Raw genomic sequence first — 27,988 nt, 5'->3', positions numbered from 1 at the left:
CCAGAGGCTATTTATCAGTCCCCCAATTCACTAAAAATAATTCTGCCTGCAGTGCAGATTTGGATCGCTATTGATTTGCAAGGGGCTGAAATTCTGCATTTTAATGCATGATTTATTTATATATACTACTTATATTGAAACATTTCAAAATGATATGCATTACTAAAACAGACAATTACACAAACACACAAGTGACCACCTACCACGCACTTTTTATGTGCTCCATGCAGTACAGGTATATGTTTGGTTGGACTTAACTGAGAAGGTCTACATCAATGGACGTGTTCTTAACATGTGTCTAAAGCTAAAAATGGCTGGAGCCTGTACAATTTCTAGGGCAGTGGTTTTTAGCCTCCACATATTTTGGATTTCAACTCTCAGAAGCCTTGGTTAGCATGACCAATGGTCAGGGGTTCTAAGAAATGAAGTCCAAAATGTCTAGGGAACTAAAGGCTGAGAACCACTGTTATAGGAGGAAAGCATTTCACATAACAGGAAAGGGGAAAGAGACCACAGCAGCCTAAAAGTAGGGCCATTTTGTCCCATGGATGTCCTACAGTTGCCCATCCCTGCCCTAAGTAACTTTTGATTGGGCAGGCAAACTCACATGCATTTGGATCTAATGAGTGGCATCTTTAGGGAAGGAAAAGAAGTCCAAATGACATGATGCTCAATTCATAACAGAGACAGAGAACCACAATATTTTCCTGGGTTTCATATCTTAATATCTGAGAACTCATAGGGAGGATTTTACCAACCCTGGATTGCTCAACTCACCTGGAAACCAGCCATGAGGAATGCAGCCACCATTTCCCGGTCCCCATTACTTCCTTCCTCACGAAGAATGGCAACTCGGGGGGCAGGCAGGGCTGGACAAGAGGGAAAGGAGAGATATTGCCTGATACCATCCCTTCCTGATAAGATTGAGATGTTTTACTCTAAGCAATTAATTAACAGTTTTTCTTGTTTAAATCAACAAATCCATTTAAAAGTAGCCTTGATTAACTGAGCATCAGATTTACCATATTATCATCCTTATTATTGTTGTATTTTCAAGATTTAGAAAGGTACCTTTTGGGGACTACAATTCCCAGAATTTCCTCCTGTGGTATTTTGGGAGTTGTAATCTAAAATAACTTTCCAAGTTCCAGTTACAATAAGAATAGTACTAGTAGAACCAGATGCAACTTAGAAGAGGCATCATACAGTATATGACACAAGATGGAGAATGCCTCTTGTGAGGGAAGAGCTTGTCACCTATGATTTTTCTAAATACTAGCATTAAAATATTTTTATACATGAAATATATACTTAGAAAAAAAACCAGTTAATTTTACCTTTGCCAAATCCAAATTGTGTCATACAAATAATTAATAAAAAATCACAGATGATAAGCTTTGTCTGAGAAGAGGCATTCTTCTTTTTCTGTTATGTCAGATGCCTCTTCGGAGACAACTCCTACTCAGACACAGGCATAGATTATTGAATAGCATGTCAGGTACACTTCTTGTACCAGAGCTACTATTTTTATCCATATTCAAATGCATAAATTTAATTGATGTAGGACTTATTCAACTGGACAACAGCTCTATTTCTTGGATCCCAGAGAATGAAGGCAGCACGTTATTCCAAAATGTCCCCCCTTCCCATCCCTTATCTTGCCATATATCTTACCCATCTCTTGTAGTAGAGGAAGCTCTTCCTGAGGGTTGAAGGTCATGGTAAAGCTGGGTTCTGTGCGCTTGGTCAGTCCCGTCTCTTCTTGGGCCACGCAGTCTGGGTTGGCTTGCAGCCTCTCCAGTTGGAAGCTGGTGGCCTCCCACCAGCCTCTCAAAGTTGCCACTTTCTCCATCAGCACTTCCTGACCATTCACAGTAACCCGGACCTGCAAAAAAGCATAAAAAGTTATTAACAATTAAGGACTTTTCTAATGAGGTCAACTTAGTGAGGAAGAAGAAGCAAGTTTGTCACAGGAAGCATGGGAACCATAGACATTTGTTGACCGGAAGACCCAGCTGAAGATGGTTGGAAAGATGGGACAGCATCCAGGTAAGGTAAATTGCAAATTATTATCCTATGGCTGGGACTTGGCTCAATGGACCTCCCTGAATGTTACTGGCTTGAGATCATTGGTGCAGCAGTACATTTTGAAGAGCAGCCATGTATCATTACTGTGCCCACCCCACAAGGAGATCCATAAAATGGAGGCAGCTCTATTGATTCATAGAAACAAACCAGTCCTAGTAGTTTTCATTTCCACAAGGATCAGGTCTTCTTCTTTTTTAAAGGTCAATGGGTCTTAACTAGCTTTATAAAGATCAAGACATCCCCAAATACCTTGCAATGTGACAGAGGTGGGTCTTAATAATACACGTTAAAATGGCTCGGGCCAGGTTGTCTGAAGGAGCTCCTCCTCCCATGTGAACCAATCCAGAACTCGTGATCCTTAGTGGAAGTCCTGTTGTATGTCTTACATTATTCTGCTTGGTTTTTTGTTTGTTTGCTTAACTGATATTTAAGCCACTCTTAAATAATGTTTTAAATGTATTTTATGGTGCATCACTGGGCAGGAGGATAGTGGACAGAAAAACAATCATTTAATGGTTGTTACTGGGAAAATGTATTCCCTATCACTCATAGCTCTGCAGTTTACATAAGAGCACAAGAAAAGGCATCCTGGGTCAGACCAAAGACCTATCTAGTCCTCTGTTCTGTTCACAAAGACACCAATCACTTGCCAGAGGTAAGCTCCAGGATGTAAAACAACACTCCTAGCAATGGATAAATAGAGGTATACAGTTGGAGGCAGCATTTAGCCCATCTTGACTAGTAGACAGCAATGGCCCCTTCCTCCATGAATTTATCCAATCTCCTCTGAACTACATTGAAATTAGCAGCCATCACTACATCCTGTGGCAGTAGGTTCCATAGCTGAATGATGTAGTATGTAAGGAATTTATTCTTAATCTGTCCTAAATCTCCCACGTTACACTGCAGCTAAGAGTAGAAGGAACCAGGAGGCTTGAGAGAGAGGGATGGTAGGTGTTTCCACTGACTCCAGAAATCAAAAAGTCCTGATGCTCCAACCCTGCAAGCCCTGGCTCTGCAACACTACAGCCAGCAGTGTCGTCCCCTCCACTGCTCCTCATATCCAGTCCTACCCATTACCACCCATCCCCTGCATTACTTCCCTGCTCCCTTGGTGATCATCTCTGCACTCACGGTAGCATTGGGTCCCTTTGGACCTGAATATCCAACAGGAACACACCGCACACCAGCTTCACGGTAGCGCTGGCAGACTTCAGCTGCTGCTGAACGAGGCACCTCCAGGACCAGCCCAAGTTCCTCAGCAAAAAGCACATCCAGGGCTGTGGTAATGGGGAAGAGGCAATGTGACTGAGTGGGAGAACATTAGCAAGACAAATAGATACATCTGCCCTCTTCTACCCTGCCTGTCTGATTGACTACATCCCCGCATCACAACAAACCAAAGTGGTTTGTTGAAATCTGTTTTGTGTTGAGATGTGCAAAACCACTGTCTTGAAAGCCTGCTTTCATGAGCTAACTTTCCCTGCAACAGGTTAACTAACAAAATTTACTTTATCATAGTCATTCTTGAGCTATCAGCCTCCTAATATGATCAGTGAGATCCAGTTAGCTGACTGTGAGAAACAAAACAACCAAGTAGTAATAGTAATGATGATGAAAGTGGACCATTCTGAGTCCCAGTCCTGAGCGGGATACAAATAAATATAACAAACAAACAAACAAACAAACAAACAAACAAACAAACCTCTTGCTGACAAAACCAGCTTGCAAAAGTGGGTTTTCATGATATCCACCTCTGCTGGTTTCTTAAAATGCCACCATGGTTTGTTGCTGAATTAGGAAACTGTGGGTTGTTTAAACCACAGCTTGTTGTCATGTTTTAAGTCACAACTGTGGCTTGTTTCCCCAGCTGCCCAGGCTGGAACAGGAGCTTACAAAAGGGAGAAGCAGATTTAGGAATGGGGAGGACACATGACAGCTTGTTGGGTTGTCTGTCCAGCAATTTGTTGCAGAGACAACAAATCATCATTAACACAAACCATGGTCTATTGTGATGCATGAATTTGCCCTTTTTCTCTGCTATCCAAGGAATATTTCTTCAAATCTGCCTATTCTTCTCATTTCAGTATCTTATGTCCTTTACTCTCTGACTGGCCACTAAGAATAGAAGCCAGGAACTACTCAGAGATGCTGCCATGCTTTTATCTCAGTTTGCTAACCCACCCATCTCCTGTGTATGTTCCTTTCTGCACAAATTGCCCTTTTGTGATCTCTCCCCCACATCTGACAAAAACAACATTCCTTTTTCAAAGTAGCTATTTTCAAAGAGAAATGCAAACTTTAAACTCCCATGTCATTGCTCCTTCTTGATTCACTGACCTCTGATTCCAGGAGCAGCCAGCTCTATCTGAGCACCACAGTTCCCAGCAAAAGCCATCTCTAGCATACAAGTCAGGAGGCCCCCATCACTCACGTCATGCCCAGAGGAAATCATTGCATCTATGGAAGGAGAGGAAAAAAGGAGAAGGGTTGTCTGTCTGGGACAATGTTGGGCCTCCACATCCCATCAATAGGGGGAATACATTGTGAGAGGACATCAGAAAGGGTCTTTTCTGCTGTGGCACCCTTGTAGAATTCCCTTCCTCAGGAGGCCCTATTGGCACCAACCTCAGAATCATTTTGGTGCCATTTCGAACCATTTAAACTTTATTTTTTATTGTTTTAATATGATTTTATTGTAAGCTCTCCTGAGATCTTTGGATTGAGCTCAGAATATAAATATTTGAATGAATGAATGAATGAATATGCTGAGGGTTGACACAGAGTACCTCTGTAGAAATAATGCAGTTTGACACCATTTTAAGTGTCACAGCATCATCCTATGGAACCCTAGGATTTGTAGGTTTACAGGTTCTTTAGCCTTCTCTGCCAAAGACTGCTGGTGCCTCTCAAAACTACAAATCTCAGGATTCTGTAGAATGGAGCCATGGCAATTTAAGTGGTATCAAACTGCAATATTTCTGCATTGCAGATCAGCCGTAGCCTTCCTCTTTTCCTACTGCCTCTCACTTTACCAAGCATTATCGTCTTTTCGAGTGATTCAGGTTGTCTCATGATATGGTCAAAGTACAATAGCCTCAGTTTGATTGTTTTGGCTTCTAGGGAGAGTTCAGGCTTGATTTTCTCTCTAAGGCCCACAAGCTGGTCATTTTGCCAGCCCATAGCATCCGCAGAACTCTCCTCCAGCACTACATTTCAAATCAGTTGATATTCTTCCCGTCAGCTTTTCTAGCAGATACTAAGGATCGAATATGGGGCTCAAAGCAGGCCACTGGGTGCTCTCATCCTTGCTTAAGAATTGCTTACCTTGGAGCAGATGCTGGGTGACTTGGAAGCAGGAGACAAGAGTCCTGGGGTTGTCCAAATCTGGTGAAAGATGCCCCAACTGAGAGAAGCACTGGGCCAAAGCACTGCCCCCAAGGCGATGTTGGTCAGGACTGATGGCCACATGAAGCAGAGCCCCTAATCAATTGCCAAAACAAGAAGGAATTGGTCATGAAAACAAAACACTGAATCATAGAATCACAGAATTGGAAGAGACCCTAAGGATCAACCACTCCAACCCTCTGCCATGCAAGAATTCACAATCAAAGCACTCCTGACAGATGGCTATCTAGCCTCTTTCTTTCTCTTTCTCTTCCTTCAAACATACACAGAGGCCACAAAAGATCTGTCCTGTTGGAAGTTAAAATTACCACAGATTGATTTGGCAATCCACAGGAGGTCAGTGAATATCACTAGGATTAAACCTAGAACTTGGGAAAGTTACTTTTGTAATAAAGGATTCTCAGAATCCATTAGCTTGCATGGCATATTCAGCAGAAATATTCACTGAAGAGGACTCCAGGAATTATTGGTGTCAATACTGTTTGTAATGCCCAACAAGTGTAGATCCACATAATTAATTGTTGAATGGCGAGTCAGCACACATCTAAATCTCATTGATTCAGTGGGTTTATTCCAGTTAAGACTAACCAGGTCATAGTCTAAAATGGTGGAGAGCATGCTCCCAAGCTCTAATTAAACTGTTAGAAACTTTTCACATCTACTCTTTTTATGAAGATGGACGGAAGGATGGGACAACTTTATGGTAAAATCAAAACAGAGATTCTATCAACTCAAAATTGCTAACAAATCTATCAAAGTTAGCAGTTCATAACATTAAGCTACTAGAGCCATTTTTATGGTAAAGTTTTGAAAATGTTTTTATCTTGTGAGCTGCCTTGGGTCCCTTTCAGGGAGAAAGGCAGCATAAACATGAAATAAAAATAAAAAATATAAAAATTTCTGGCCGGCTGATATTATTAGTGACCTGTTGCTAATAGATCATAATAAATCCATCGCAATCAAGGCCTTTGCAAGCCATTCACAATCCTTTACTATATCATCAGGACTTGATATTACCTTTCCCATCTGGACATTTCAAGTCAGGAGTGACTGTGGCAGTGATATCTGGACAGACAGCATAAGCCGAGATGACAAGAGTCCCTGTGGGAAGAAAGTATAAAGTCAGGGAAAGGTAGAAATCAGTGGCAGAGGACAAATACAGAGACTTAAACTACCCAGAGCTAGGAGATTTCCCTACAGATCGGCAGTCAAAGTATATGACTCAGTTACAAAGCAACACCAGAGTGCTTCCTATCTCTCTTCTTCCCAGGGGACCAAAAAAGCATTTGTAGCTGATGTTCTCAGACAGCTTAATAGGATACAGCAGCCTAACCCTAACCTTCACCCTTTAAAATCAGCCAAAACAGTTCTAGAAAAGCACATCCATACACATGGCTTGTAATGCAGGAGTCAAGAATTGGCCCTTGAACAGTTAATTCCCTTTGTATAAATATATATATAGAGAGAGATAGCTCTATGTGTGTCAACTTATAGAGTCTGTTGCCTGTCAGCTTAGGGAGACCCCATGAATTTCATAGAGTTTTCTTAGGAAAGGAATCCTCAGAGGTGGTTTTGCCAGTTCCTTCCTCTGAAATATAGCTTACAGCACCTGGTATACATTAGTGGTCTCACATCCAAGTATTAACCAAAGATGACCCTGGTGCTTAGCGTCCAAGTTCAGACAGGATCTGGTGCCTTTGGGGTATTTAGATACAAATACCAGAATATAATAACCACATCTCCCTCAAAATGAACCTCAGACTGCTGATAAACTAGCCCATTTCCTTCTAGTTTGAGAGAAGTAATTTTGGGGTCAGGTCACAGAACAAAGCATCCCATTTCTCACCAGGTGCTTTAACGGTTTCTGTGCCAACACGAGCCGCCATGCTGAGAGAATCCTTGCCTCCGTCCACAGCCACTCCCAGTTCACCCATCACGGAGCACATGGCTCTGCAGGCCTCAGCCAAGGCTGCTCCTTCTCCGGGCAACTTGGCCGCCCACATCCAATTCCCACTGCATTTGACGTCCTGCGAGAACAGACACAGAATCCCCAAGGGAGGCCAAGCGACAACAGAAATGACATTATGCAACACACAGATCTTGCTTCTAACTTCAGGACACAGATTAATGTGAGGCATGTGAAAGAAAGGATGTGAAAATCTGCAGCCTCCATCAAATGATTAATGGACCACAGGTTGCGGCAGCTGGCCAGTGGAGCCATGAATCAATTCCAGATTTTTCTCAGAACTGAAAAGGAACAATCTAAGGTGCTGACCCCATTTTGGAGGAGAAGGTACAGCAAGCTGGATTTCTCCTTTAAATTTCAGGCTAAAACTCATTTTGCCTTATAAATACTGGAGAATATTTTGGAGAATGTGGAAGGTCTTCCAAGAGCAAAAAAACAAAACAAAAAAAAACTACCTTTATTGGCCATCCTAATGATGACAGATAATGTCCCTAGACATTATCTGTTTATGGTGCTGTCTGCACTGCAGAAATAATGTGGTTTGGCACTGCGTTAGCTGCCATGGCTCAATGCTATAGAATTCTGGGATTTGTAGTTTTGTGAGGTATTTAGCTTTCTCTGTCAGAGAGATTTGGTGCCATGACAAACAAAAAATCCCAGGATTCCACAGATTAGAGTTCTGACAGTAAAAGATCAAAATACATTATTTCTGCTGTGCATATGCATCCTACCTCACAGGGTTGTTGGGAAGGTGCTATTGGATTCATGTACCATTTGAGGACTTCCCATAAGACACCAAATAGCTGGATGTGAGAACAGAATACTAAACAAGATAGGGTTTTGTTCTGACCTAGCACTGTTCTTTATTTTCGGTCCTTATAAAAACAGCAAGGAAAACTACATGCACATCCTTGAGCTCTTGAGAGTGTAGTAAACTGGGCCTCTGCCACCAAACAAGAGGGATTTTTAAAAATCCTTGTTGGCATCATGGCCAAAGATTAATAGTTGTGTCTTAGTGACCTGATTGGATACTTTTTGAAGTTGATGTACAGTTTGAAGCTGGGAACAAGATATGAAGAATGAGAACGGACTGGAAGAGTAAACCCTTTTTGTTGCTAATCTCCTTTTACAGGTCTCCATAGCTATTCTGGAGAGAAGGATCACACTTTTGCACTTTGATTTTCATTGTTTCCTTTTGGAATATATAATCCTTGGGAATCCATTTTCCTCTGGCTTCATCTTGGGAAGGGTGCCCCCCCAGTCCAAGGACTTTTCATATGTCCAGTAATGGGGAATTTGGTTGTCAGATGAGGCATAGTTTGGAAAGAACCTGTTTGGGGGACCAATTCTTCCACTAACTGTGAGGAGATGCTGGACCACATCAACAAAAGGACAGGAATACTCCTCTGTTGTGTACCATCTGCTTCATCAATAAAGCTTATGCTATCCCAATAACATGGGTCAGTATTTGGCACTGAAAGAACTCTAGGGTGAAGACACACTGCGGAATTAACGTATTTTGACACCACTTTAACTGCTATGACTCTATCCTGTGGAATCCTGGGACTTATAGCTTGGTGAGCTTTAGCCTGGTTTGTCAGAGAGCTCTGGTGCCTCACCAAACTACAAATCCCATGGTATTACAGGGTAGAAACTGGTTTAATTCTGCAGTGCTATTGCATCCCTAGTTCCAGAACAAAGACTTTAGGAAATGTGGGGCTATGAAATGCAATCAATAAATGGGGAACTGTCGAAATCAGAAGCAGAGGGTGGGCTTACCTTAAGGTCACTGACACGAGCAAACACCAGGTTTGTGAGGGATTCTGCCACTGCCATTCGAGCACCAGCAGCAGGGTCAATGAGGCCTTTGATAGGTTGCTCCCCAATGGCTGTGGCTCCTCCAACTGTCTCAAAGGGGGAGAGTGCCACCACGGCAACATCTGCCAATGGGGTGTGGAGGGGACCCACACATTGCTGCTGTGCCACCAGCCCTGTCACTGAACGATCAACCTTACGCCAAAGGAAAACAAGGACAAAGGGAGTGAAGGAAAAAAACTGTGAAAAGCAAGCACCCAAAATTTTCCATCTGTATATTTCTATTCCTTAATGTCCAAAGGAACTGGAGAGTCAAATCTCATCCTGAAAGGTACCTTATTGGTCAGGTATCGTTTACTTGCCACAGCTGGCAGCCTCAGCACACGCTGAAGGGCATCCACCACACTCAGGTCATGGGGAAGATCCAGAGGCTGGAGGGCTCGGTTCACGTGATTCAAAACAAATTCCTAGTTGATAGGGATTAAAAGGGAAAGAATGCAAAATATTGTTGGCCAGCCAGAACATTCCAGAGCATGGATGAAGAAAGTGTGGTATGCAGAACATACAAGGCGGTACACCATCTGTTACTATCTCCATGATTGGAGACAAAAGGTTGGAGATCAGTGATTGGAGATAAGAAAAGCCCAGACAGTGGAAATAAATTCAGGTTTACAGCCTGGAAAATGTTGTCCTGGAGCCTCCTCCTCAATAGTTATGAACAGAATTTGGACAATGCTTTGAATACCTGATGTTCAAACTGGCATGAATTACATCTGGCTGCACTCATTTTGGATTTCCCCAACCCCAGGACCCTTAAGTCCTTCTTGTTGCTAGTATGTAGTTCTCCAGATCCTTTCCAAATCAGACCTTGGCTCCCTAGTCTATAAAGGTTCCCCACCTCTGCTCCAAATAAAGCACAACCAATATATACTTAGGGGAACAGCTTTCATTTATACTGCTTCCAACAGAGAGCTGTGGAAAACAGAAATGAAGAGGTAGTGAAGCCAAGTGGTTTCTCCTCTAATCCAACTCCCAGTGTGCTAAAAGTAATATATGCAAAGGAATATAGCTCAGTAAGAGAAAAGAGGTTTTGCTTGCAAAGTGTTCAACAAAGGGATCAACATCTTGACCCACAAACCACCAGCTACCACTGGGAAAAGAAGGTTCTCTCACAGAAGCAAAGGAATATTAAGGATTATCAGCTAGTTCATCAAAATCAAGTCCTCTGCCTATATCTAGGACATCCTTAACTTCCTTAAGCATCTGCCCAATGTTTTCTTTCCAATCCAAGAAAAACACACACTGCTTACTTTGCGTGGCATCTTGCCCAGAACCCATTCCAGCTTCAAGTTCACAGGTGTGGATCGTTCACCCACATGCCCCTTTGCCACCTCGGTCTCACTCACGGGAAGCTTGGTGTCATCAACCAGCACAATCTGTTGCCCAACAAACAAATGAGTTACTATAATGTTTAGCCTGGAGAAGAGAAGGTTAAGAGGTGACATGATAGCAATGTTTAAATATTTGAAGGGTGTCATATTGAGGTTGAAGCAAGCTTGTTTCCTGCTGCTCCAGAGAATAAGACTCAAAGCAATGGATGCAAACTACATAAAGAGAGATTCCACCTAAACATTAGGACAAACTTCCTGACAGTAAGAGCTGTTCAATGGTGGAATACACTGCCTCAGAGTGTGATGAAGGCTCCTTCTTTGGAGGTTTTTAAACAGGGGCTGCATGGCCATCTGTCAGAAGTGCTTGGTTTTGTATTCCTGCATGGTCTCTTTTAACTCTAGGGTTCTGTGATTCTAAGAAATGAGAATATATATGTGTGTGTGTTGACTATATCCTGATTGTTCTCAAGTTAATGAACTCTGCTATTAATTTTATAATGTTATGATAATTTTTTTAATTTTGCAATGTTTATAATAAACATTTTTTTAAAATGGATCTGCCTACCAGGAGGAAAAGAAGGAGGAGTCACTTTACTGGATCACATTCCCAAAAAACTATTCAGTTGCCACTTTCTACCACTTTACTTCTTTGGACACCTCAAGACCTGCTATAGTTGTCCACCTCCTACTCTTACATTACCAAAAGAAACCAGCTACTGATACAGAAATGTACATACACAGAAAAAAAATTACCTGAAAATACTAACTTTTCGCTAGAAAGAGGGAGTTATTGCAACATGCTATTATTAATCACTGTAACAATGAGCCACAGCCAGCCCCAAGTTCAAGTTTCCTCAGCTCCAGTTCCACCGTAGATATAGAGACCAGGTACCATTACCATTTTTGATTCATCAGTTTATGCTTTATCCCAGCCTGGACAAAGGAGAACTAACCTTCGTATTGAAACTAGCCAATATGCCACATTCTTGAGCTATGAAACTCACTTGTTTCAATAAATCATAGTTTAAGGCAGATCATAGTTGAGGGTTTGCACATAACACTAACCTGTGATTAGTCAAAGCTGAAAACCAATATTCCCATTTCCTCATTGTAGCTACATCAGCAAAGGGAAGGGACCATGCAAGCACACAGTTCACTTTTTTTGTTTTCTTAAAAAAAACCCACACAGTTAGAATGAATCACTATTTGGGATTTAGTTGTCACAGTAATAAAACATGAATGTAAAAATACTTCCAACCTCCTCCTACCAATTCCCATCATACCCGTCCATCGCCTGTAATCCTGCCCACAAAGTCAACAGGGCACCGTTCGCGACGGGCCAGTCGGTGGAGGAAATCTGTATGGCGAGGACGTAGCAAGAGGGCATTCGATTCCTGGTACTCAGCCCCCCAGATCTCCAGAACACTCAGTGTGGGATCTCCTAGCTGTAAAATGAAAAAGGAGAGAACTTATGACATCAGACTGGCAGTTACGAAGGCCATGTCTACATGGACCATTTGCTGTGAGTTCCCCCTGCCCTTGTGTCCCCTGTCCAGATGTACTGGGCCAAAGCCCTGAGTTGACTGTAGACTATCCACATATGCTAAGGGTAATCTAGCAGGAATCTAGGCTATCCCTCACTTAACTCACCAAAAAACCAAAGCACTCCAGAGCAATGCCAGGTGGCTGTCTACACAATGTCTCACTGTACCATCTGCCGCTGGCACGGATCACTTCTCTGAGGTCACAATAAGATGCCCAGCCATGTGGTTGATGTTGGTCGCCTTGTTTTTGGCCTCAGTAGGAGTGATTCACACCAGCACTGGCAGGCGGCACAACAGGACACTGTATAGATAGCTGCTCAGTGCTGCTGCGAAACGCACAGATAACAGGGAAAATCTGGGGCAGTTTTGGGACCAGAATACTCCAGGGACAGCCTGAAGTATTCAAGCCAGTATAGATCTGCCCCGAGTCTTAACTAAAGTAGACTCATTGAATCAATGGGATTTATTTATGTGTTTAAAATCCAGAAGCCAGAGTTCACAGTTTGGGCTATTGGTTCCCATGTCAGTGGGGCAGTAAATCCACTGGGGATTTTAGTGCAAGCATCATGGATAGTTTTTTCAAAGTTTTCACTAAGAGCAGATTCACAGCCTGCATAACACTGAAACCACTCATCTCCTCTGGTCTGGAGGAAGGCATCATGGAGCACTGACCTGGAAGCGGCTTGCATAGATAACAGCTCCGGCTGGTTCACTCAGCTCCTTCAGAACATTCCCTACAGAAGAAAAGAATACTTTCAAAGACCTCCATGTACACTTTCAAAATCCTTGGAGGAATGACCTATCATCATTTCACATTTCTATCACCATCTCCAGCCTCCCAGCCATATCAGGGATGAACAGGAAGAGTTAAGAGAAAAAAAGGTAAGACACAAATAATGTTATATAAAACAGAAGAATCATTACTACTTTCCTTGATCTAGACACTTTGTCCCTTATAGATCTATGCATGCTATGAGCTGTATCAAATGGCTTGATGCAACTCGCAGCAATCTAGTCAGAAAAACCAAAGGAGAACATATAGCTCTACTGCTGTATCTCAAAGCTCTCCACCAGTCAGCCTTCTCACCGTTGCCTCCGGCACCCTGATCATGCAAGCTGCAGATGGGATTGTCCTCTCCGCTCTCCACACAGCCTCGCAAGACTCGGTTCATCTTTTGCTCCATCTCAGCATCGCCACGCTGTACTGCCCCAAAGTCCAGCTCACTAGCATTATCACCTTGTACCTGTCAATACACATAGGAAGTATAATGGGCCCTTGGTATCTGCTAGGGTTTGGTTCCAGGCTCCCCCCGTGGTTACCAAAATCCATGAATACTCAAATCCCATTAAACACAATGGCATTATAATACAGTGTTCCTTATATAAAAATGCAAAATCTAGGTTTGCTTTTTGAAATTTATATATTTTAAAAATATTTTCAACCTGTGGATGACTGAATTTGTGGATATGGAGAGCCAACTGTATTTGCAGAGGTGAAGAGCTTCACAGTGAAAAGCCATAGCTTTATCATGGGATGGCAGCTCCCAGCCCAGGAAAGGGCTAGGAAGAGTCCAAGAAATCAGGACAACTGTTGTTAAATGCCCAGGACTCCAAAAGGATCCAAAACTATGTTCTCAAAGACAGTGACAGCTGTAGCTCCTATGTCAGTGAATTTGTGAATTGCTCTGGGTTTTAGTCTGAACTGTAGATGAATTGTTCTAACTGCTGGACCAATTTGGCGATGGGAGGGATCAGCACCTTTGACAAAGTTTCAAAGTCTAGGGTAAAATCCAGAGCAGATTCATAACTAACATAGAAGATACAGCCATTATCCTCCCCAAACTTGGTCTGCATCTGCAAAATTAATGCAGGTTGACACCACTTTAACTGTCATGGCTCAATGCTATGGAATTCTGGAATATGTAGTTTTATGAGATATGTAACTTTTCACATGAGAGCTCTAGTGCCACAACAAACTACAACTCCCAGAATACCATAGCACTGAGTCATGGCAGTTAGTATTGTCAAACTGCATTATTTCTGCAGTGCAGATGCAGCCTTAGAAACATAGATGACATTCCCTTCCAAAGATGGAGAGCAGAGAAAGGAGAGGATTTTTCAGCTTACCTGGATGGAAGAAGCAGCTCCCCCACCAACACCAATTCGATAAACAGGGCCTCCAACCTTTACTACATCCATACCTGGAAATAAGAATTGAAGTTGTCATCAAATAGTAAAAGAGAGAGAGAGAGAGAGAGAGAAAGAAAGAAAGAGAAAGCAAGTCCAGTTTTGCATGAAGAATTCAACATTTTGTCAAACAACAACCAAAGTCTCTAGTCCTTATGAATCCTTAGAAATGTCTAGTAAAATCTCAAAAATAGGAATGGAGAAGGGGAAGTTTTTGATGGAATAAGTACTTCAGCAATCCACTCCATAACTAGTAGCAATAGCAGAATAAATTGTGCACAACATGCTAGTATAATAAGACATACTTCGTTTCAGTAACCATATTAGTATGCTGATAGGTCAACTGAAACATTTGAGAAACAACATGTGTTCCAAAATCTGAAGAGGCATGTTTCCTCTTTTACTTAGGCGCGTTACAGACCGCCCCTTAGGGGCGGCCTGTAGTCGCACCTTTCCCCGCCAAATCGGGGCCTCAGCGGCCAGAGCGGCAGCCGCTGAGGCCCCGATCCGCCACTTTCCGGGCTGCGGGGAAGCGGCAAAAGGCCCCTTCCCCGCAGCCTGGAAAGGGGTGTCCTTGGGGCTTCAAGCCCCAAGGACACCCCGCGGCGGGGAGAAGGAGAAAGGGGCCGTTTCTCCTTTGGTCCGCTGGGCACAGCCGTCTGAAGGCTGCGCCCAGCGGACCAAACCAGGAAGGAGCTCCGAAACGGAGCTCCTTCCGGGGTCACGGAAAGGGCGCCCTGGCGCCCTGCCGCGACCCCAATACGTCACAACCGCGCCGCCTCGTTTGGAGGCGGCGCGGTCATCATGTATCGATGACGGCGGCCGTGTGGAACGGACGCCGCCATTTTGTGCACACACAGCGCGCACTAGGGTTAGGGCGGTGCGGAAGCACCGCCCCGCCTTAACCCTAGTACGCGCTCCGCGCATACTTTTTAGCCCGTGTGTAACGGGCCTTAGTTTTAAAGTTTTTAATTGATTAAACAAATCACTGAGTAAATTATTAAATGACTAAACATCACACACTACTATATATTGTCACAAGTGCTTATGAACAAAGAGGCACATGTGGACCCTATTAATAAAAAATACATATAATGCATATGTATCAGACAATTGAGTTCTTCTGGACTGAAAACTTTGATCTTCAATGAAGAATATATGTCATATTTTTACACTGAAACTGATTGGGGGAGGAAGGTATTTTTCCCAACTTCTCATAGATTATAACTATCTAGTTTCAAACATCATTACTCACCCTAAGGCTCTGGGATATGGCAGGCTAAGATTGGTAATAATTACCAGGTTGTGGGACTTCCTTGCGCACATGCAAATCCTCCATTGCCCCGATGCCACCACTGAACATGATGGGCTTGATCCACTCATGCCTCTCGCCATCCGCTAGGCGCATCCCAAAAGAGCGAGCAAAGCCTGTGCCAAGGAATATGAGTGACTGATGGTGAAAATCCTTCCTTTTCCAAATGTTGCTTCCTACATCCATCTATGTAAGCCAGTGTGGTGTAGTGGTTTGACACTCTGACTTGGTGAAACCAGGGTTCAAATCCCCACTCAGCCACAGAAACCCACTGGGTGACCTTAGGCAAGTCATACTCTCCTCCTCAAAGGAAAGCAATAGCAAAACTCCTCTGAATAAATCTTGCCAAGAAAATCCTAGTGTTAGATTTGCCATAAGCTGGAGTGCACTTGAAGGCACAGAAGAATACCAACCAACCCTCTGCCCAAAAATACTTTGAATATTTGCATTGTTTTATTGATATTTTTCTAGGGTTCCTTGTGCAAATGCTTTCTTTAAATGACAACAAAATTTACAAGTGTCTAAACCTAAGAACCTTTGCTTCATAATGTCCAACTCTCCCCATTTGTCAGGGACAATGCTGATTAATCCTCTTCATCCTACTTTTTTTAGCTGCCAAGTTTCTCTCTCCTCCTCCCACTTTCTCCCTTTGTCCTCAGCTTTCTTCAGTTGCTCCAAAATGAGTTCAAAGTGCAGAAGCAGTTAGCACTCCATTAACATAGCAAAGAGGAGATGACAAAAGACTCTGGCAAAAGCAAACTGTGAATGTCAAGAAATGGTATGGTATTGCTGGTATTTGATTTCACTTGATTGCATTAGCTAGTTTTTAATCAAGAGTGTTCTTTGGTGGCTCCAAACTGAGTTCAAAGTGCAGAAGCAGTTTGCATTCCATTAACTCGGCAGGTGCTCACTTTAGGATTGCCATAAACTGGATGCAGCTTAAAGGCAAAAAGCAGCAACATCTATGTATACAAACTTAGAACACACTAACACCCCTCTGTTTCCCATCTCTTCTGGGAATAGTGGTTGACATGACTTGGGAGATCTGGGTTTGAGACCCCACTGGACCATGAAAGTAATTGATTGACTTTGGCCTGATCTTTCTCTCTCAGTCTGACCTACCTTCAGAAGGTTGTTGTGAGAATAAAGTGGGTTGGAACAGAGCCATATACATTGCTGTCAGCTTGCTGGAGGGAAGGTGGGATATGAGCACATCTAAGCATTAAAATATACCCCAGGTTGCATCTTGGACCCCATATGATCATGCTCACCTGCCAACACAGGTTCTCCAAATTTGTTGCCATAATCTGAAGCACCATCACTAGCTCCAATGGCCACCTCCACAGGCCGGGCAAAGTTGCCAGGATAAGGGAAGGATGAATCTTCCCATGGTAATAAGTATCCTGCAACCAGTAGTGGAGAATACATAAGACAAATAGTATTGGTTACAATGCTGAATTAGCTCTAAAGAGACTTTAGTTTGAGTCTTCATTTTCTTTCCATACAATTTAAACTGATTGAGGGGAAACGTGAGGTACAAATGTAATAAAATCTTTTTTCTTGAAAGTGTAATCCAGAGCTGAGAAGTCCCTTAAATGTAACTCAGCATTCAATGAGGGATATGTTTAACCAACATTGATCTACATAATAAATAAATAATAAAACATAATCTTCCCTTGACCACATGGTTTCCAAAACATCCCAAGAGGGCTTTCAGTTCATCACAACTGTAGGATGAGATTACCTTTTTTGTGTATGTTCTAGAAAAGTCCAAATATCAGACCTGATTGAAAATACAACACCTTTTGAAACCTCAGCTTTCAATTAAAATGAAATATAAAAAGTTCTGGTTTGGATGGTAAAGGTAGGGGAAAGTACCAGCTTCTCAGGATGAAAACCAGAGCTCAGTTCCATTGAACAAGTCCCCAAACTTTACATAGCCTTTTATCTACAATAGGAGATAACAAAAGAGGAAGCTTACAGATTGGATGGCAAACTCCAGTGAATCAGATATACTCAAAGAAATCAGTGGTTCCTCATTCCTATCCTATAGGAAATCTCTGGAGATAGATTGTGTTCAGTAGACTCTGGCTTTCCTCAGCAAAGGTGTTGCCTCTCTTTTCTGGCAAACAATAGTCAAGGAAGGAAGGAAAGAGCCTTGGGGAAAACACCTTCAGACACCATTGAATACCAATAACAAAGAAGGCCCAACTTTCTTCCACTCTATGCTCTCTGTCTCAGGGGGACCAGATGTCCTCACTTCAAAGGAGGACAAGGCACCACAAAATGTAGGACATTCGAGAAAAATGTAGGTTGTTACAAAATAAAAGCTAGAACAGGACAATGTAAGTTCATGCTTCTTAGTCATGCTTAAAATGGAGGACATTTTGAAACTGCTCCTAGACATAAGGTTGAAATGTAGGACATGTCCTGGAAAAGGAGGATGTTCAGTCACCCTGTCTCTATCTACACTGGGTCCACATCACTACTAACCTGGGATGTGGAGATTGCCAAAACTGTACCCAGCCGTGCCAGCAATGACGTGGGCCCCACGACCTGCACATTGCACATCCCGAATCCGTCCGCCTGTCCCTGTGGTGGCACCGCTGAAGGGGGCAACCCCTGCAATGAGAATTGAAAAACCCCATCAGTTTGACAACCAGTTCTCTGCCCAAGGTAAATTCAGTGAGAAGAGGAAGAGATCAGATGAAAAGTTCTTCCTAAAGTTCAAGCAAAATTTCTTTTCTTGTAACATGAATCCATCGCTTCATGTTTTAGCCGTATTAACTAATCCAGAGCTTTGAAATTTTACTTTTTTAGTCTAAACTTCCCAGAAGCTTCTAGGATTCCCCACCCCCCAACCCAAGCCCTGAACTAAACAGTCACAGAATCTGAGACTCTTACAATTGGAAGGAACCACAAGGGTCATATAATGCAAGCCCTAGCCATGCAGGAATACACAACTGAACATCTCCTGCAAGTTGCCTCTGTTTAAAGGCCTCCAAAGATGGAGAGTCCAACACCCTCCGAGGCGATCTATTCAACTGTTGAACAGCTCTTACAGTCAAAAAGTTCTTCCTAATGTTAGGTAAGAATCTTTTGTTCTTGTAGTTTGAATCCATTGCTTTGTGTTTTAGTCTCTGGAGCAGCAAAAAACAAGTTGGCTCCATCTCCTGCATGACACTCAATTGCCACTGAATGTTATGCAATGATTCAAAGTCCAGGAATGCAGCCAGAATGCCAGGACATGAATTGAAATGGTGACAAACTGAAAAAAAATCCCTCGAGGCAGATAGTAGTGAGACAGATTTAAAATCTTCTCAGTCTTTTTTTTCCAAAAAATCTTTCTGAGGATTTTAAAGCTGTCTCCCTTACCACTGTCTACCTCAAGGGCTTTTCCTGGCTGTTATAACTTCAAGAGATCAGGCAGGATTCTTATCCAGCACTATAAAATTGTATTGAAAAAGCAGTACCCCACCTCATAGATTCTCTTACAGTTCACTCACCAGTGGGGAAGTTGTGGGTCTCGGCTGTGAAAATGACGTGTCGGGTGGAGGTACGCTTCTCAAAGGGGCTGGCACGGGAGGGGTCACTGGGCCACAATGAAAGGACTTCCCTGCCCTGGATTGCACTGAGAAGTAAAAACATATTTTTAAAATATTGATTTGCTACCTTTACATCCAACTATTCCTCCAAAGAGATCAAGGGGGTATATATCATCCTCCCCCTGCATATACCCACACAACAACCCTGAGAGGCAATTTACACTAAAAGACAGTGACATGCTCAAGGTCACCTTGCAAGCCCCAAAGCAGAGTAGGGATCTGAACCCAGGTCTCCACAGTGCTAGTCCAACACTCTATCCACTATACTCTCCACATGTTGTTGGACTGCAGCTTTAGCCAATGTGTGCCCAATGGTGATAAATGCTAGGAGTTGTAGTCCAATCATATCTGGAAAGCTGCATGATTCCTGCCCCTGCTCTACTACAGTGTGCCAACCACACACAAATGCTCAAGCCTCAAGAAGTCAAAGGGTGTTCAAGAGCAGGGAGCCTTCTACGTTTCCTCCTCTCTCATGAGGTTCACCAGGTGGGAAGCCCGACATTTACAATGCATCTGTTCCTCTTTCCAGCTCTAGGCTGAATACCCACCTGCTGTTGTCACAAAACTTGATAACATTGTTGGGGTTGCTGTATTCCTGGGTCTTCATGATGGACTCAAAGAGTGACTCCTTCAACTCCTGGCCATTCACCAGGAGCCGTCCCTTGAAGAACCAATGTCGGCTATGTTCACTGGACAAAACACACAGTAAGAATCAGATTTAAGTACAAAGGAGGCTGCCATATATTAAATCCAGGAATTTAAGAAGTGCCCCAGCACTGGTGGCTAGGTTTCAACCCCTCACTCATGCGCGCGTGTGCGCACACGCACGCACACACACACACACAGAGCAAAAAAAAGCCTTCCAACTGGAGTCTTTCACACATACACAAGCTACTGGAAGATATTTTGCTGTGTGTGTGTCAGGAGTTGAAACCTGGCTCTCAGCGCTGGGTGCTTCTGTGGTGGCCAGCTTTCAAGCAGAGAGAGAGAGAGAGAGCAAAAAGCCTCCTAGCTATAGTTAACATGAGTGGCATCACTAGGGTTGGCATCACCTGCTGTAGCAACTCATGGTGTCTCTCCCCAATTACCTCCTCTCACACCACACTGTATAGAATCCTTAGTAATGTTTTTGTACTAATGCAATAAATGCAATGGCAACAGGTGTGACATAAATAACTAACAAAATTAAAATTATACCTTTAAGTTACAATATCATATGCACAGCCTAAATGTATTTACATGTACATCGTTTCATGTGGTTGACATGAATATTTGATAAGATTTGATGTTTTTAAGTAATTTTTTAAAAAATTAAAGTATGAAATTTCATTTTTAAAAAACCTGAGACCTTTCCTTTCTCTTCCCACTGAGTCTCGCTCCACTCAGACCATCTCTTCAGTGTCTTAAAGGGACACAGGAAAACATCACAGTCTGTTTCTGCCAAATGGCAGATCTCTTGGGAGCAGTGGTGTTACCACCCCCTTAGCATGCCACCTGGTGAAGTCCTCACCTCCTGTGCCCCCCTAGTGACACCACTGGTTAACACAAACACACTGCTGGGAGACATTTTGTTATTGGGGGGGGGGGAGTCGAATCTCAGCAGCCGCACTAAACCTGGAAGGCACCTCACTTCGCATCAGCAGCCATTGGTGGATGGTGATGCTGCTATGACTTTGGCTGCCCATTTAAGGTCTGGTGTAACTGCTGGATGAGCAAGAAAGGAAAGCAACACCCTTTCTCACTCACCCAACATCCATGCCGGTCCTGGAATGGTATGCTAGGAAGCAGTAGCACTCCACCCCATCAGCAGCCGCAGATGGGGTATCCTGGCTGGTGAAGGAGGGGTGGCCGGAGTGTATGTCTCTGGATGGATGGGAGCAACTACCCCACTGGGTGTTCAACCCCTCCTGAGATGTCACCCGGTGTGTTTCACACACATATATCTCCACAAATAATAATACTAGCAACAACAACAACAACATTTATTTCTATTTCCTGCCTCTCCCTACGGATCGAGGTGGGATTACAGCAATCAGCAAATTACAACAATAAAACATGTCAAATACATGGCATAAAATACATCTCTATCAATACAATATAATACTATACAGTTGGTCAGGCTCTTCATGAAAGCATGCAATGCTGTCCCGGTAAGATATATTACAGCAGGTTAGGTGGATAGGCTTGTCGGAGGAGATCCTTCTTCAGTGCTTTCTTAAAAGCGTCCAGGGTGGTAATAAGATGGATCTCTTCCGGCAGATCATATGAATGTATTACTGTCCACATTTGCTAGTTGGATTTGGATTTGTTATATTGTGTATACTGTGAAGGTTTTATTGGTAATTTGTAATGTTTTATTGAAGTTTTATTGTATTGCAATTTTTATTCTCATGTCTTCCTGTTATTGCAATTTGTGTTGTACACCGCTTTGATCATTGGAAAAGCGGTTAACAAATAAATATTATTATTATTATTATTATTATTATTATTATTATTATTATTCCACAACTTGGGGGCCATGGTGGAAAAATGCACTGTGGGACGTGATCACTAGCCTGGTATTTATGTAGTCTAGTGATTTCTTCCCAGATATTCTGATGGTGCGGGGAGGATTGTGTAGGGAGAGGCGTTCCCTCAAGTAACTCGGACAGACACTTCTAGCAACACCTCTGCATACAAATTCCATAGCTACATTATGGAAATACAACAAAACCCTTTTAACAAATTGCAAAGATGGATATTCAGACACACCAGGCACTTCCTAGCCAGTGTCTCCACTGCACATCAGTCACTCCACTAGCTACCATTGTGCAATGGCCATCCATATGTTGTAACATCATGGAAGCCCTGTGTGAACACTGACATTGTGAAAAGATTCAATCCTCTTTCCTGCACACGCAAGTCCACTTATGAAAACACCAGGCCTATGCTGAATTCCAGCCAAGGTCACCAACGCAAACTGACTCTTTCATGGCAGTGGACAGCTGTTAATGTTTGGCCACGATGCTAACAAGAATTCCAAACTGCACTGATGGCACAGGCCCAACTCACTACACGGAGTTCTCCTATTCACCCTCAGCAAAGCAAGCACCTGTTTGACTGAGCCAGATCGAAGCATTCCACGCTGGTGGGATTTCTGCCAAGTTTCTGGAAAAGAGCAGTGTAAAAATCCAGGTCCCAAGAATCAAAGGCCAGACCTGTAGGAGAGAGAATTATTATTATATTTTTGCTCAGTCAGCATAACTGTTCTCTTTACATTTATCCATTTGCTGTTTACCAAAGCCCACCAATTGTCCACATTTCTCATAATCAAGGGGCAACTGAAAGAGAAAAGAATTCTATATCTAGAGGTAGGAGTAGAATGCCACAGCACAGGCATGGTCAATGTATAGCTCATAGGCCATATTTAGTCCTCAGCAACTTTGTGGCGGCCCCAAACTCCCCTAGAGAACATCCCCAGGGCCCCTAGACTTCATTTTTTTGCAGAAAAAATGATATTTTATTGTACTTTTATCTGTGAGCCTCCTTGGATCCCTCCGGGGAGAAAGGCAGCACATAAATAAATAAATAAATAAATAAATAAATAAATACTTATTTTCCTCTTCCTTTTTTCCCCACTAACTCATACCCAGCTGGTTGTTGGCCTTGACCAAGGCAGCTCTCCCTTCTCCAAGAATATCAACATGGAACACAGGTTCAGGGTGGATTGCTACAGCAAAGCTATTGATGGGTTCTGGGTAGCATTGCTCAGTCATCCGGTCATAGAGAGAAGATACTAAGGTGGCCTCCTGGGATGATGTTGGACACTGGTCACACTGAAAGAGAGAAAAATAGAAATAGAAACCCTCAAGATAAGATTTCTAAATCCCTATAGACCTAGTGCATGGGGCAGGGAAAGATCCTTAGAGTCAGGTATTGGACTTTATTGCATTAACAGAGCATTTTGTAATAGGCTTTGTGCCATAAACCAATGCTTCTTCTCAGGCTATGTGATATTAGGAACCAACCATTAGTTTTTTCCTAGTGGGTCAAGAACCAGCACTGTATTGGTACCCATTGACCACAACTGTTTCTTTCTTTACTGGAAATTCACAAGGGACAGGCAACCCTTGGCTCAGGGACAGGCACTGGTCCAGGGGCCATCACATTGACTAGCACTGCCATAGACAAATACATTTAATCTGAACCTACTGGAGGCATTACAACAAAGTATTCAAAGCTCTATTTAGGTTGGAATGTGGAAACACAACTTGCAACCAATAGGGTTAAACCAGGGGCAAAGAATCTTTGGACCTCTAGATTTTTGCAAATCTGATATTGCCTTGCAGCTTCTGGAAATTGAAATCTGTAACTCCTATTTGAGGAAGGGGAGTACAGGAATATTAGTAGAAGAGAAACTGAAATCCACACCCACCTTGAAGAGGTAGCGACGGGAACACTCAATGCGGTCAATCTTTTCTAGTCCAGCTGCCCTGCACACCGATACTGCATTAGTAGAAACTGCTGTAGAGAAGTTCAGCCTGCAAACACAAAGAATTATATTATTATTATTTCTGCAGTGCAGATCAGACCATAGTTTTGCCCGATTGTGGCAGCACATGATAGTTACACCAAAACAGGAAATAAATGTGCAGATTGGAATGTGTGAGGCCTGTCATGGTTTGGTCATGGGTTCTGAACATGGCCACACACCCATTCTCTATCTGATCTATCATACAACATCAGTTGCAGTTTAAGTCTCCCACATCATCCAGACTTACCGGGGACCAATCTCTACCAGCAAATCGGAAGGGGATGGACTGAGAAAGGATTCGTTTGCAATGTCGCCATGTTCAAAGGGGCAGCCAAAGACCCACTGCAGCATCTCTGTCTCTTGGACATTTGGAGGTGTGCTCCCTGGCAAGGAACAAAAGAGAGAGAAAAGTGGCACATATTATCCCTAATGTGCCAGGGCAATTATTCAGCGTGCACCCGGCCATGGCACAACAAGGGATGGGTAGTCTGTACCCAGCTTGGTACCATGTAAATGAAAAAGAGAGCCAAAATGCACACCTCCCTCCACCCCATAAATCTCCACCCTCCATTTTGTGCCCACAGCCCACATTTAGGTCTGGCACCATTCCTTGTACCTGTCCAGTTGACATTGAAACACAATTCCTTCTGTACCGCTCGGACGCCACTTCCCAAACCAGCTTGGGCTGAACGAAGAAGGCTGCTGAGGCCACTTTCTGCCTCACTTGGCCGCTGGTAATAATGTAGGACCACCATGGCAGAGTCTTGAGAGAGAGAAAAAGAGCCATAATAGTAAGGGACTATCTAGGACAGCACCCTGCTGAAAAAGGAGACCAAGTTGGAATTTTTAAGACAATTTCCCCTCTGCCCTGACATGGGCTGCATCTGCACTGTCAAAATAACACAGTATGACACTGCATTATCTGCCATAGCTCAACGATATGGACTTCTGGGATTTGTAGTTTTGCAAAACATTTAACCTTCCCTGTCAGAGAGCTCTGGTGCCACAACAAACTACATATCCCAGGATTCCACAGCATTGAGGCATGGCAGCCAATGCACTGTCAAAGCGCATTATTTCTGTAGTGCACATGCAGCCATGGTGTCCTACATGTGTGTCAAACTTCTGAACCAGCTACAAAATTAGGAGTGCTCCCACATTGCAGTTATAGCACAATGATACCACTTTAAGAATAATGGCTCTGTTCTATGGAATCCTGAGATATGTAGTTTGGTGAGTAATAGATTTCTCTGCCTGAGGGCTCTAATGCACTGTCCTAAACCCCAGAACAGGAGTTCTCCAGCAAATAATTTAAAGTACCTCAGCAAAGTACAAATCCTAGGATTCTGAAGAGAAGTGCCACAACACTCAAAGTGGTATGAAACTACTTTAATTATGCAGTGCAAATCTAGCTCTGGGTAGTATGGTGTTCCTGCTTTCCAGCGTATAGGAATGGAAACAATGGATCCCAGTAAACCAAGGAAGCAGCACTTGCACAGCATTTACTAGGCCTAGGATTTAATGCATTTACACCAGGTAAAAGATTGTGCAGCTCTCTAGAATTGTTGGTCTGCAGAGATCAGGGCAAAACGCAAGCTAGGCCACCAGGGCAAAAATCCAACAGAACAACCAAATGAGTCAATGTCCTCCAAACCAGTCACACATCTTGCTTGCTTCATCCATGTAAAGCTTGGGGAACATCCTCTAATTCTCCACCCTACAAATGTCGCAGGAATAGCTGAACACACAAATGTGGCAAACCGTAGCACAGATTTCTTCAACACTAACGCTGCATCCACATTGCAGAAATAATGCAGATGGGCACTGCTTTAGCTTCCATGGTTGAATCCTATGGAATCCTAGGATTTGTAGTTTGGGAAGCTCTTCTTGTCTTCTCTCATGCTGCTGTTGAGCCTGGGATTAAAATCCCACAGGTCAAGCCCCTGCCCCAAGGAGCTTGCAAGGTGAAGTTTTGACACTGGGGTGGCAATGGTGCAGCCTTTTTGATGTTGTTGTACAACAACTCTCAACATCCTTAAGGAACCTAGTCAATGGTGAGGAATGCTGGGGGTTACAATCTAACAACCTCTGGAGGGCTGCATAAGTTTCACATCTGATTTAACACAAGAACAACAAGGAAATGGAGACAGTTGCAATATGGGGAGGAGGCAGGGGATGAGATATACACTTATATCAGTTATGGAGATACTTGCATACACACACACATATATTGTTGTTACATTGTTTTAATGCATTTTGAGCATTTTAATCTTTTTAAACTTGATTTTAACAGTGAATTTGTTTTAATTATTGTAGTAATTTAATTCTATTTTAATATACTATTTTTGTATGTTTTTAACAGTATGCTGTTTTTTAATGTTGCAAGCTGCGCTGAGTCCCAGCCTTGGGAGGAGGGTGGGATATAAATAAATATAAATATGATAACAATATATGTATATACATACATATAAATACACACACACATACTTATGTATATACATATATATGTATATACGCATATACACACATGCAAACAGACACACACACACACACACACACACACATATATATATATACACGTGCATACACATATCTATACACACATATATACGCACATATATTTATGTGTGGCACACGTATGTTTATGTATATACACAAATATGTACACACACACACATACTGACATACATACATACACACACACATATGTGTAAATATATAAATATATATATACATACACATATCTACATATGTACACTACACACACACAAACATATACATATATACCTCACACACACACATTTATATCAGTTGCCTGCACTAGGGTTTAGGTACAGTGAGGCTGAGCCACCTTGTTGCAATGGTTTGAGCGTTGGGCTGTGACTCTGGAGACCAGGGTTCGAATCCTGGCTCAACCATGGAAACCCACTGGGTGACCTTGGTCAAATCGCACTCTCTCAGCCTCAGAGGATGGCAATGGCCAACCTCCTCTGCAGAACCTTGCCAAGGAAACCCCATAAGAAGCTGGAAACGACTTGGGCGAGCCCCTCCAAAAGTCATCCATTGCAGAGCTTGGAAGGAAGGTACCCCCAAAGGTCATGCAGTCCAGCCCTGGGCAAAGCAGGAAACCCACCCGCCACTAAAGAAGTGACCAGTCAAAGCCTCCCACAAAGAGGTGACAGGAGTCCATTCCAACGTGGAAGAGCCCTGTGACATTCAGGAAAGTTCTCCCCCTTCAACTTTTAATGAGAAAGTCGATCCTAATCTGATCCCTGCTTTCCTGCTTTAAGCTTTGCAAGGACTAGTGTTTGCAAGCCCAGCCCCAAGGCAGACCTCCCCCCCCCCCCCCCCATCGCCCGATCTTTGCAAAATGCAAGGCATTCCCAGGCAAGGGGTAAGACATTCTGTGCAAGGGAGAAGAGATCTCTCCATAGCCTCTTATTTTCCCAGCAGACCCCTGGATTTCTTTCCTTTTCTTTTTGCAACTTTACAGTCCTCCAAGGCTTACCTAGGGCTCTCTCGCACAGGAACCCTCCTTTGCCCTCGATCCACCAGATCCCAAGGACCAGATCCCCAGGGAAGATGCAGAGCTGCTTTTCTGTCTTGCAGAGCTCCAGGAAGAAGTGGGAGGGGGGAGTCTTGTGAGCCCTGGGCCCTTCATTTGGGGGGAGGACCCAGAGAGGAAGGCTTCCTATTGGCTGATCTCTTCTTGGCTCTTCCCCCTCTTCTGGCCTTGAATGGAGGCACGTGGGCAAACTTTGCCTAGTTTAGGTGGAGGCGAGAAAAGCAGCAGCTTGGACTCTATAGCCCATCTTCCCCCCATCCAATCCCATTTCCATCCCACATCCTTTGGAGAGGAGAATGCAAAGCCTCCCTCCTCCAGCAGTTTATGACTTGCTGCTCTCCTCTGCCTCAGCCAGTGGATGATGGGAGCTGCAGTCCCAAACCCACCTGCAGAGGGATAAGTCGCCTTCCCTGATAGAGTGGACCAAAGTCCTCCAGAAATGCTTGGGCTGCAAATCCCAGCAGTCCTGGCCCAGTGTTTGGGGATAATGGGTGATGCAATCCATTAAAAAGTCATTTAAAAAGTCTTCAAGTGTAAGTATACACACACACACACAGACACACACACATATCTACCTATGATATAAGGTACTTT

The 27,988-nt window shown here is 43.3% G+C and overlaps 1 protein-coding gene across 1 annotated transcript in view; it reads right to left on the bottom strand.

The window, feature by feature from the left end:
- Nucleotides 1-27,429, bottom strand: part of PFAS (phosphoribosylformylglycinamidine synthase) — a 31,722-nt gene extending 4,293 nt beyond the window's left edge. Inside the window, exons 1-25 of the mRNA XM_089480009.1 lie at nucleotides 27,338-27,429; nucleotides 24,446-24,592; nucleotides 24,077-24,212; nucleotides 23,731-23,836; nucleotides 22,945-23,131; nucleotides 22,408-22,513; nucleotides 19,865-20,005; nucleotides 19,218-19,342; nucleotides 18,205-18,333; nucleotides 16,983-17,114; nucleotides 15,699-15,827; nucleotides 14,340-14,413; nucleotides 13,300-13,456; nucleotides 12,885-12,946; nucleotides 11,952-12,113; nucleotides 10,588-10,713; nucleotides 9,613-9,744; nucleotides 9,242-9,472; nucleotides 7,343-7,523; nucleotides 6,514-6,597; nucleotides 5,416-5,571; nucleotides 4,429-4,548; nucleotides 3,223-3,368; nucleotides 1,675-1,885; nucleotides 778-869 (exon numbers count right to left, since the gene is read on the bottom strand). Coding sequence (XP_089336135.1) covers nucleotides 778-869; nucleotides 1,675-1,885; nucleotides 3,223-3,368; nucleotides 4,429-4,548; nucleotides 5,416-5,571; nucleotides 6,514-6,597; nucleotides 7,343-7,523; nucleotides 9,242-9,472; nucleotides 9,613-9,744; nucleotides 10,588-10,713; nucleotides 11,952-12,113; nucleotides 12,885-12,946; nucleotides 13,300-13,456; nucleotides 14,340-14,413; nucleotides 15,699-15,827; nucleotides 16,983-17,114; nucleotides 18,205-18,333; nucleotides 19,218-19,342; nucleotides 19,865-20,005; nucleotides 22,408-22,513; nucleotides 22,945-23,131; nucleotides 23,731-23,836; nucleotides 24,077-24,212; nucleotides 24,446-24,584 — 3,264 coding nt within the window. The 5' untranslated portion in view covers nucleotides 24,585-24,592; nucleotides 27,338-27,429. The remainder of the gene's footprint in view (nucleotides 1-777; nucleotides 870-1,674; nucleotides 1,886-3,222; nucleotides 3,369-4,428; nucleotides 4,549-5,415; nucleotides 5,572-6,513; nucleotides 6,598-7,342; nucleotides 7,524-9,241; nucleotides 9,473-9,612; nucleotides 9,745-10,587; nucleotides 10,714-11,951; nucleotides 12,114-12,884; nucleotides 12,947-13,299; nucleotides 13,457-14,339; nucleotides 14,414-15,698; nucleotides 15,828-16,982; nucleotides 17,115-18,204; nucleotides 18,334-19,217; nucleotides 19,343-19,864; nucleotides 20,006-22,407; nucleotides 22,514-22,944; nucleotides 23,132-23,730; nucleotides 23,837-24,076; nucleotides 24,213-24,445; nucleotides 24,593-27,337) is intronic.
- Between the last annotated feature and the right edge of the window lie 559 nt (nucleotides 27,430-27,988).

This window comes from Sceloporus occidentalis, unplaced genomic scaffold (assembly GCF_023333645.1).
Source record: "Sceloporus occidentalis isolate IW3139 unplaced genomic scaffold, rSceOcc1.0.p SCAF_14, whole genome shotgun sequence".
NCBI lineage: Eukaryota > Metazoa > Chordata > Lepidosauria > Squamata > Phrynosomatidae > Sceloporus > Sceloporus occidentalis.
The sequence above is the reverse complement of the archived record's forward strand: the minus strand, read 5'-3'. Positions and strand labels throughout refer to the sequence as shown.